General features: G+C 36.0%; 1 protein-coding gene across 1 annotated transcript; it reads right to left on the bottom strand.

Moving 5' to 3' along the window:
* Positions 1-4,642: 4,642 nt before the first annotated feature.
* Positions 4,643-10,614, bottom strand: GCG (glucagon). Its single transcript, XM_068969503.1, has 4 exons — positions 10,523-10,614; positions 8,899-9,060; positions 6,506-6,643; positions 4,643-4,790 (listed from the first exon to the last, which is right to left on the bottom strand). The coding sequence occupies exons 1-4, from the start codon at positions 10,612-10,614 to the stop codon at positions 4,643-4,645; spliced, it is 540 nt and encodes a 179-aa protein (XP_068825604.1).
* Positions 10,615-11,646: the final 1,032 nt, after the last annotated feature.

Genomic DNA, 11,646 nt, shown 5'->3' with positions numbered 1-11,646 from the left:
CATTATAATAATTTATCCTTTTATTGCTGTGTAATATTTTATTGGATGAACATGCCAGTTTTTCTGTCCATTCTTCTGTTTATGGGCATTCGGATTTCCAATATTTTGGCTGTTATAAAAGTTACTAGAACAACCTGGTTCAAATCATATAAACACACACACATTTTTCAATGGCTGTGCAGTTTGTCCATTTGTTGAAGCAACTTGATTCATTCAACCAGGGTCCTATGGATGGATGAGTATTTCGGTTGTTTATAAGAATCTTTTTCTTTAGGTAATATTTATAACATGCATATATTAACTTTATAACAAATTGCCAATTTTCCCACGTGACCATCTCATTTTTACTATCACTCAGAATATATGAGACTTCCAGTACCACATCTTTGCCACCATTTAGGCAGCTGGCTTTTACACATTTGTTATAAACAGGTAATGCATTAAGTGAAAGTGGTAGTCGCTCAATCGTGTCCAACTTTTTGCAACCCCATGGACTAAAGCCCACCAGGTTCCTCTGTCCATGGAATGAATTCTCCAGGCAAGTATACTGGAGTGGGTTGCCATTTCCTTCTCCAGGGGATCTTCTTGACTCAGGGATTGAACCCAGGTATCCTGCATTGCAGGCAGATTTTTCATTGTCTGAGCCACCAGGGAAGCCCAACACTTTAATTCTATATTATTATATTTTTATATGCAGCCTGTGTGGAGATAAATAATAATTTTTTTCTTTTCAGATCTCTTAATATGGTATATTATATTAATTGGTTTTCTAATATGGAACTACTCTTGATAATTTTGGAATAAACTAAATTCAAGCATAGTGAATTATTTTTTTAATGTATTTTTAATTGGAGGATAATTCCTCCACAATATTGTGTTGGTTGCTGTATAGCAACTTCCAATTAGATATCTAATATTTTTAATATGCTGTTGAATTCTATTTTCTGGGATTTTTAGGATTTTTAAATCAGCCTCATATGTGAAATTAGATTATAATTTTCTGGTTTTTTTTTTCTCCTATCTTTATCAAGTTTAGGTATCAATTTTATGTTCTTTTTATAAAAAGACTTTGAAAATTCTTTTTCTTCTTTTCTCCCCTTAGCCTCTGGAATAAGTTATGAAGTATTGTGACTACCAGCTTCTTTGGAAGTTTGATAAAATTTCCATGCAAAACCGTCTGGACCTGGTGACTTTTTATGAGATGGTTCTTCGATTTCTTTTTCCATTTCTTCTATGAAAATTGGTTTATTTAACTCTTGTATCTGTACTAGTGTCAATTTTTACAAATTACATTTTCTTTTCAATTTTATCTATCTTTTCTAGGTTTTCAAATATATTTTATGTTAATATATCATAGACATTCTCAACCGTCCAACATTTGTTTCAATTTCATCTGTTTCAATGGTTGTTTCCCAATTCGTTTTTACATATTGCTGATTTCTCTTACTCCTTATTTGTTTGTACTGCAGTATTTCTTTTATATATTGCTAGATTTGTTTCATTAATGTTTTGTATAGAATTTTTTTTTAACCTATGTCCATGAGTCAGATTGATCTATTGTGTTCCGTTTCTAAAAACTCTTTGTCAGATTTTTCACCAAGGTTATACTGATCTTATAAAGTGACCTGAAAATATTTTTTATTTGCTCCTTATTTTGAAGAACTTAGGTAATATCGGTGTTTTTCTTCCTTAACTATTTAGAAGAATTCACCTGTTAAGCTATCTGGGCCTAGGGGTTTTTTCTGGAAAAGTTTTTAAAATAACAGATTCAATTTCCGTAACAGAGGACAATTAAGGTTTTCTTCCTATTTATGTCTATTTAAGTAACGTTTTTCAAAGGAACTTGTTCCTTTTATCCAGTTGTCAAATTTACCAGGCATATAATTTTTATGTACAATATACTTATTATTCTTTTATTGATTGAGAGCTCTTTAGAGAGGCCCGCTTTCATTATAGATATTTGTAATTTTTCCTCCTTTTTTTTCCTTGCCTAGTCTTGCTAGGGGTTTCTTAATTTTATTAATCTAGTCAAAGAACTAAGTTTGTCTTTGCTAATTTTTAGTGCCAGATTGTCTCCATTTTATTATTTTTCTCCTATATTTTTAAAAATAATTCTTTTACATTTTGAAGCTTGCTGTCCTTTTTTCCTTCCACTTTTTGAGGTTAAAAACTGAGGCTATTGAGTTTCAAATTTTCTTCTTTCCTAACAAATACATTTAAAGCTATGTTTTATTCCTAAATACTGTTTTAGTTATATCTATCATTTGTATTTATTATGTTTTCATTATAATAGAATACAAAAGCATTTTTTGATTTCTTTTATGATGTCTTTGATCCATGGTTTATTTAGAAGTGATTGCCCAGTTTCAAGTGGTTGTAAATTTTTAAGCTCTCTTTTGTTTTTTATTTCTAACTTAATTTCATTATGGTCTGAATGATTCCAAACTTAGAAATTTATACAATTTTTTTATAACTAAGGTTTTCTTTGTGGCCAACTATGTGGTCAGTTTTTGTGACTTTTCCACTGCATTTCGGAGAATGTGTATCCTCTTTCATCAGAATTTATAGTTCAGTTTAGGCCTATGAGATCTATCTTATTGATTATGCTATTTAGGTCTCTGTTGCTTTCCTGACTCTATCTTGTGTTAAGGGAAAAGAGTTTAGATTTCCTTTTATCAGTTTTTCTCTATTGCTTCTTGAATCTCATGTAGTTTCTGCTTTATGAAAGTGGTTAGTGTGTTATTGGGTGCATAAATATTAACATCTGTTATAGGTCTTCATTATGATTCGGAACACTTGGCATTTTAAAGTGTCCTTCTTTTCCTTAGGAATTTTTTGCTTGAGTTTTAACTTTTGGTATCAAGAGTGCAACCCCATCAGATTGACAAGTTTTTCACCATAAATATACACAATGTTATGTGATTATTATATCTATGTAATACAAGAGAGAAAGACAGTTGGCAATGTTGTCTGTATACAGCAAAAAAATACCCCTAACATGGCAATGAGCACCAGACTGGCCCAAAATACTGGACATTGCAGGACAGGGAGATGAAAGTACAAGGAATGATAGACAAACTTAAATGTCTGCAGCTGCCAGGCAAATAAGATATAAAAATAAACTGGGCCGGGGAAAGTGGCTACTTATGCGTATTACCTGAATGTAAATGTGTAACATACATAGATGTGTGTGTGTGTGTGTGTGTAGGGGGCACAATAGTGAGTTGAAAATAATGTGACCTTTCAGAAGGAGGCATCTGGTATTTATCTTTAGAAGAGATTTGGTATGTGGGTCTAATATTGCCTGATGATCTAATTTTTCCAGAAACATGAGAAATCAACATTTTAATATAAAGTACCTTGGTTTCTTGATGTTGGCTGAAAGCATTAAAGTACTGTGAAGCAATTTAAAACATGAAACCATATCTGTGCATCAGATTTGGCTTATGGCTTACCAACTTAGGAAGCAGGAGTATTTGGAAAGAGTGGGACCATAAAGAAGAGAGAATACAGACATTGATGAAGGAGCTTGAAATTTTTATTTAGTTTCTCTTTTATATACTGAAAGCTGAGCATTTTTATGACAAAAGTTTCAAGAAGAAAAGTCTCTTTCCCATCTCACAACTGTGGCTACCAGTCCTCCCCCTTATCTTATTAGAATGCAAATATGTTGTGGTTGGAGTAATTTATATATACAAATTACATCACAGAGAAATAATTTCATTGCTAAGCAGATTAGCAGAAGAAAAGAAATAGAATTCTGAATTATCATATTTTAAAGCTGATATTTTAGCACTATTTTGACAATGGTGTATTCAATTTATAATCTTTTGGTTATACAATATTAAAAGGAAATTTATTTATTTGCATGCAAGCAATATGGCTTTAGAATACAGCTGTTAAATTTACAGAACTTAAAATTTTAAACATCCCACATGGCTGGCAGGTGATATTGTGAAGATGATCTTGAGTAATGAATGACACACTTACTTCCTAGAAATTAAAAAAAAAAGAGAGCAATGATTATTTAACATAGTATAATATATAGGTGATACAGTTAACTTAGCCAGAAAATGTTTCAATGATTTATTTTGATAAAGACTGTTCATCTTCTCATTTTACGTATCCGTTTGTGTTTTGAACTCTTCAAATATTTACCTTCAAAGATGGCTTATCCTAACTTGTCCCTAGCGAGAAATATAAAGTGTATAGATAATTATAAAAAGTAATTATAACCAACCTATTACATACCTATTAATCCTGGCATTTAAATTTTACTTCTACACTTATTGCATCAAGTATTTAAATATCATATATACTGGTATTTTACTTTGTGCTATAATTTCAACATATAGAGCAATTTGCAATATTATTAATATATGACCAGCTTAACATCTCCATACCTGTATTCCTAATGACTTGTCCCTTACCAACATTCAGGAAAAGTATTTGGAATCAATGAGTGAAAGGATAAAACTGTAATGATCAAAAACAAATATAATAATATACTCTTGAATGATTCATAATTTTGATTGTATACCAAGAGAGTAAAGACTCTCTCCTTCATGTAGCAACAACCTATAGCAGTATGATAATACCTATGAAAGTTTTGATGGTTTCAGGGATGCAAATAATAATACAGTCACCTGTCAGTAATTTTCGTCTGAAGCAACCAGTTTATAAAGTCTCGGGTAGCAAGACTATCGAGAACGGTGTTCATCTCATCAGAGAAAGAGCCATCGGCGTGTCTGCGGCGGAGTTCTTCAACGATGTTGACTTCTTCTGGGAAACTGAAAAATGGAGGGGTAAAATCAGCATTTGGTTAAACATTTCAAAGAAATGCTTATTGGTTGCCTGCTTCTGGTAACCTGTGTAAGGGTCACTGAGAAAACCATATGTTTCTATTTACAGAGGGCTTACCACAAAAAGCCTCATAACTTGAATGTCAGAAAGGGAATTAGGTAGACAAGTGCAGAGCCAGGACCTGAAACAAAGCCCTTTTCTGTATTCCAGCTGCTTCTAAGATTTTAGTGTATTGACAACATAAAATTTATTATTGAAACTATTGATTTGACTGTATTCAGAAAATGGAGAAGGAAATGGCAACCTACTCCAGTACTCTTGCCTGGCAAATCCCATGGTAGGCTGCAGCCCAAGGGGTCGCGAATAGTCGGACACGACTGAGCAACTTCGCAACTTCACTTTCACTTTTCACTTTCATGCATTGGAGAAGGAAATGGCAACCCACTCCAGTGTTCTTGCCTGGAGAATCCCAGGGTTGGGGGAGCCTGGTGGGCTGCCGTCTCTGGGGTCACACAGAGTCGGACACGACTGAAAGAACTTATCAGCAGCAGCAGCATATTCAGGAAAATATAATATATCCTATAAAACTAATGATGAGCAAAACAGCCTTGTCAAGTATAGTCTTAAGGGATTAAACCTTAGTCTATATTAGATATTTTCTCTGGTTTGTTTAACAGAATTTGGGGTATCTCTGTAAAACACTATAAAATAATCTTGTGTGACTATTTTCCCATTGATTTTATAAATTTTATTGCTGCTGTTTTAAAAATCAGTGACAATACTAGTTCCCTTTTGTCTTGAGAGCTCCTTAAAATCTCAATACGCTTATTGAAAATCTCACTAAAGACATCCCTGATGGTCCAGTGGTTAATACTCTGTGTTTCCAACTTCAGGGGGCCTGGGTTGATCCATGGTTGGGAAACTAAGATCCCACATGCCATAAGGTATGGCAAAAAAAAAAAACCACTAAAGATAAAAATAGAGTGTAACATGAATTTCTTGATTTTCATAATTCAAAGTCAATCAAAATGGTCACAAGAAAATGAGATGGTCTGTTTGGTCTGTGGGTCTGTTTGGCTGTGGTAAGATCCAAGGAAGTACCTAAAGGTTTAGGCTCATTTTCAACTGTAATAATTTAATGATTATCTCTATGGTAGTCTCATAAAAAATGGATACATCATTAAATAGTTGAATGTTTCCACATATTTTTGTTTTAAACGTCATTTCATTAAACATCTTTACTTCCTTCCTGTCTTCATCGCATTTTTACCTGAATACTTACTAACACATAAACTATGTAAATATTTAAAATGAAACTAAGTTTTCAGCATTATTTCTTCTCTTACCTTATCCCTAGTTTTTTTGGACAGTCCTAATTTAAGCTTATTTTCCTGGTGTAGTTATCAGAAGCACTCTGTTTATCCTCAGAAGTATCCTGGACTGGTAAATTAATACCTAATTTTAACGCAACTAATAATGGAGGATAAATAGTAACCTGTGTGACACTATCATTAATACTTGCTCTCAAAGATAAAACAGATGAGACTTTTATAAACTGTCTCCCACCAACAGGAGTTATTCCCTTACTTTGTGAGACTATATTAATGGCTTCATAATGCAGATCCATTTATGGATAACTGTAATCTAAGTTTTCAGCATCAAGCAAAAAAAAAAAAAATTAAATAAGAATGTACAGACTTACTCTCGCCTTCCTCGGCCTTTCACCAGCCAAGCAATGAATTCCTTGGCAGCTTGGCCTTCCAAATAAGAACTTACATCACTGGTAAAGGTCCCTTCAGCATGTCTCTCAAATTCATCATGACGTTTGGCAATGTTATTCCTGAAAGAAATGTGAAAGTTAAATTGAAGATCTGTCTCTTTAGCAATATGGTTCTCACCTATAAGCAATGGCAGCTTCGGGTTCTGGATTCTGTGTGGAGGGGGCTTAGAGGGAGGTTTGGGGAGATGAGGGTGTGTAGGAGACTCATCAGAAAGCTACATTAATTATTGGGAGTGAAGGTTGATGGGGGCAATCTAATGACAATTAAGGGAGGCTAAGCCCCCTCACTCCACCCAGTGACCCATTTTCACCTCTTCCGCTTGTCTGTGTCATTAATTCTCAAAGCTGCCCTTACTTCAGTCCAAAAGTGTGAGGGCTATCTACTGTGCCATGCCACTTGCAAACAAAGCAGCAGCTTGTCATTTGTACATCTGGGGTCGTGTGTGCGTACTCCGTTGCTCACTCTGGGACCCCATGGACTGTAGCCTGCCAGGCTCCACTGTCCATGGAATTTTCCAGGCAGGAATAGTGGAGTGGGTTTCTGTTTCCTACTCCAACACATGGGGTCAGAGTTAGTTTATTGAATCGAAGGAAAGCAAAGGAGTGTCACAAAATGTCATTGAAAGGACCACAGGATAATGGATTAAAGGAAATGTATGATGGTCTAGCAGTGAGGAAAGCTAAGAGAATGACCTTACATCACCCTCACGTGTGTACAGAATGCCCCATGGAAGGGGTTGACCAGAAAGATGGTCAGCTGCTCCATCATATATAAGCCCTGGAAGGTTTCATCTTAAACACAACAGAAACCACCTGGGATCTAGGATTATTTTACATTCATTCGCCAAGTTGTGACATTGTCTCTCTAGAAATGAAGACAGTTTGCATTTTTTCAAATTTGCGATTTCTCCTGTTCCACCAATGCATGCTCAGTAGCTCAGTCATGTCCGACTCTTTGTGACCCCATGGACTGTAACCCGCCAGGGTTCTCTGTCCATGGAATTTTCCAGGCAAGAATACTAGAGTGGGTTGCCATTTCCTCCTCCAGGGGATCTGCCTGACTCAAGGACCGATTCTGCATCTATTATGTCTCCTGCATTGGTAGGTGGATTCAATACCACTGAGCCACCTGGGAAGCCCCATCTGTAATCCTTAGCAAGAACTTCTGGTGTCTTCTTGGACCATGATCACCATCTTTCCTGTACTCTCCACTTTACGAATTTTTGGTCAACAATCCTCTTTAATTCTTCTTGCTGGTTTCTCTCTTTCTCTCTACCCTTCTCCATTCTATCCGGACAAATATATTCCCTTTTCCTGATTTTTAGATTCCTTCAGCTACTTTGCATGCATAACTCCCTCCCTTTATGGGCCACCCTCCAAAGAAATTGTGAAATTCCCCCATCCCTGTGAAACCCTTGTGGCTGATTTCCTCCAGTAGCCTCATGCAGCAAAAACCCCAACACTGTCAAAGAAATTCAACATTAAAATGTATGCCTTACGATCGGCTTGTGTTCCTATGTGCCTTCTTCTCTATGCTGTGCTGCTAGGCTGTAATTTTAATGTGTATCTTGGATTGTATTCTACAAGAAAAAGACTGCATCTGTTTCCATTTCTCACCGTGATGAACTTGGCTAGAGGATATTTTGAATGTGATCATAGTCATGAGTTTGAACCCTACAAGAGAATGTTGAATTTGCTCTTGTCTTTTGGTCAGGAATTAGATTCCTAACCTTGCAGTTCCACAAAAGTCAGCTTTCAATTTTAAAATAAAATGGGCAACAGAGTAAATATTGCTAAGACCAAAGTTGGGAAAATTATTTAAAGTCTATGTCCCATTTGAGGGTAGGTAATGAAGGCAATGGCACCCCACTCCAGTACTCTTGCCTGGAAAATCCCATGGATGGAGGAGCCTGGTAGGCTGCAGTCCATGGGGTCGCTAGGAGTCGGACGCGACTGAACGATTTCCCTTTCATTTTTCACTTTCATGCATTGGAGAAGGAATGGCAACCCACTCCAGTATTCTTGCCTGGAGAATCCCAAGGACAGCGGAGCCTGGTGGGCTGCCGTCTATGGGGTCGTACAGAGTCGGACATGACTGAAGCGACTTAGCAGCAAGAGTTTTGAAGGGATGATGGGTGGGACATGCAAAGGCATAATATGGAGGTTAGCACCACCAAGCTTAAACATTATCAGAATCAAATGAGTTTATGGGCATTATTTGATATGTATGATAACTTAAGAAAGTCAGGAAGAATTTTAGACATATTTAAGTAATACATTTGAGTGTACACTTCTGATGAGGTTCAAATTCTTACTTGTTTCTCTTGGTATTCATCAGCCACTGCACGAAATCCTGGGCGCGCCTGGAGTCCAGGTACTTGCTGTAGTCACTGGTGAATGTGCCCTGTGAGTGGCGCTTGTCTTCACTGATCTGATCCGGATCGCCGAGCGGGTCGGTCTGGGGAGCTGGGAATGAACTGTGAAGAACAGCGATTGGTGCAACTACATCTCTCCTCAAGAGCAGATTCACTTGAGAAGCAGCTTCTCTACAAAATATGGAACCACATGAAGCTGGAAGGCAGGTTCCCCGAGCATTTTAGTTGGCAGTTCAGAAAGACCTTAATTTGCCATGGGAATCCCATGGTTTTACCAGGGTTGAATATACTCTGATTTGGAATTCTAGCAACTGATTTTTCAACTGGCTTCTCTTTTTCTGAAATAGGATTAAATAAATCTTTTTTCAACAAATTCATCTACTCATTATGTTAATAATGCCAGAAGAGAGCAACACGCCTTGAATATTTTAAAAGAGTGAAGCGTCCCAAATCATTTTTGTTTGGGCAGCAGATTTATATTCCAAATTCTGTTTTGCATATATTACTATAAAAAAGTAGCTCCATCACCTGGCTATGTGGCAGCTAATGGAAAGACAATTGAAAGTTCAGAGAAAGAAAAGAAAAAGCCCACTTGCTAATTTGAAACTATGTAGTGGATAATCCACATGCCAATAATCAACAGTTGGCTGGCATGGCTATGTGGGGAAATATTCAATATGATTAAGACTCAAAATAGAAATGAGATACTATTTTTACCTGTCAAATTAGCAAGGATTAAATACCGGGGAGGATATTGTGAGAGGAGTATTTCTATAATGCCAGTGGGAATGTGCATGTGTATTAGTTTTCTGGAAAGCAACTTGGCAAGATATTATAAAAAAATTTAAACTCATTCAAATCCTTTGACATAATTATTTTACCACTAGAAATAAATCCTCAGAAAATAGTAAGAAATGTAGGAAAAATGTTATTGGCAGGCTTTTTGTAGGAAAATTTGAAGAACGCTTAAGTATTCAAAAGAGGAGGGGTAGCTAAATAAATATTGTACATTTATAAGATGGAATGGTATGTAGTCGTTAAATATCATATGTTTAATAGATATTTGTAATGTTATAAAAATAATCTAACAATAACATGCTAAGAGAAAAAACACAATGCAAAGCTGTAAATGATCTGGGATGTATTTATATACAGTACATGCATATTGTCTATCATGAATGTACATGTAAAATTTCTTACTAATTTTATAATTAGTAGGAAATGATGTTATTTTTTAAAATAAAAAGAAAAAGGCGGTGAGAATAATTAAAATGATCTACCATGCAGTGTGAGTAATGAATGGACAGACAGGATCAGCCAAAGATTTCAAAGAGCTATAATTTCCCATGTATCATATTTTTCAACATTCCCCACTCCCTTGGTTATGAAATAACCTACTCCTATCTGTACTCCAGAAAAGCCTTTATCACAATGATACTTTAAACATCTGACAACTGTGCAGGGCGTTTATTCCAAATTACTGAGACCTATTGACTAGTCACAGTTATCTTGGGCTGTATAATAAGCATAGTGCTATGTTAGTTCAAATCTAAAGATTTAATACCTGGATTTCTCCTCTGTGTTCTGAAGGGAACGTTGCCAGCTGCCTTGTGCCAGCATTACAAGCAATCCAGCCACAAAGTAAAGGCTTTTCATTTTTGCTGCCTGTTGAAACACAGAGTCAAAGGAGACATAAAGACACTCAACCATATTTACAAGCATCAGCTGAATTAGTTCAGTTTTGACTAAGTAAATATTGAGAGTAGAAAGAAAAAACTAGTCACCAATTTTATTCTGATTATATTTCTAGCTTAATTTAAAATATTATATTTTTCTTGCAGTTTTTTTTTTTTGGTGGCTTAAAAGAATACAAAAGATGTGTAGCACTATGAAACTTCTTCATTAGTGTAGGACACTTCTGTTAATAATTGGAAGGCTCATTTCCAGACTTGAAATTAAAAATGTCCATGATAAACATTGAAAATACCCACTGTAGATGATATGCTACATATGGTTAGCTTGAATGGCACCTTATCCATGATCCCACCCTCTTCACTATCAGTCTGGCTTTCAATTAATAGTCCTTCACTTCCAAGCGTTTACATTATACTGCATTTCAACCATCTTAAAGCAGCCTCAGGCTACAACTTGGCATACCAGCTGTCGGTTCAGATGTATTATTCATTTATATTTTAAATAGTGTAACTTGGTCTAGACTTTGTAATTATAAAGCGGCCAACAGATTTGAGGTATTTTAGGGTGCTTTGACCTGTTCTAAATTAAAGGAAAAAAATCATTTTAAAGACAAGCAATTTGCAATAAGAACTAATGCTTCTGGCAATTTGAACAATCACAACTAAGAAACTAAGAGATCACTGTCATAAAGAAAATTAATGCTTGCTTCTGAAGTCTTGAAAGTCCCCAGGTTGTTTTATAATTGGACTGAGTCCAGGATGTGTCATTCACTGCTAGTGACACCCTAGACCATGTTGCAAGATACCTTGCATCACAAGCAGATGCCCCGTGAGGCCATAGGATGCCAAGGACATGATGATGTACTGTGGATGGGGTGGGGTGGAACCAGCCTGAGTGTGGGGCAGAACGACCCCATAGGACAAGCACCTCTATTTTCTGAATGAAAACCTCACATCCAGTGTTTGTTGTAAACTTCTCTCTGCTTCTTTCAAG

The sequence above is a fragment of the Capricornis sumatraensis genome, chromosome 3, assembly GCF_032405125.1.
Source record: "Capricornis sumatraensis isolate serow.1 chromosome 3, serow.2, whole genome shotgun sequence".
Classification (NCBI taxonomy): domain Eukaryota; kingdom Metazoa; phylum Chordata; class Mammalia; order Artiodactyla; family Bovidae; genus Capricornis; species Capricornis sumatraensis.
Note: the sequence above shows the minus strand (reverse complement) of the source record. Positions and strands in the feature narration are given on the sequence as shown.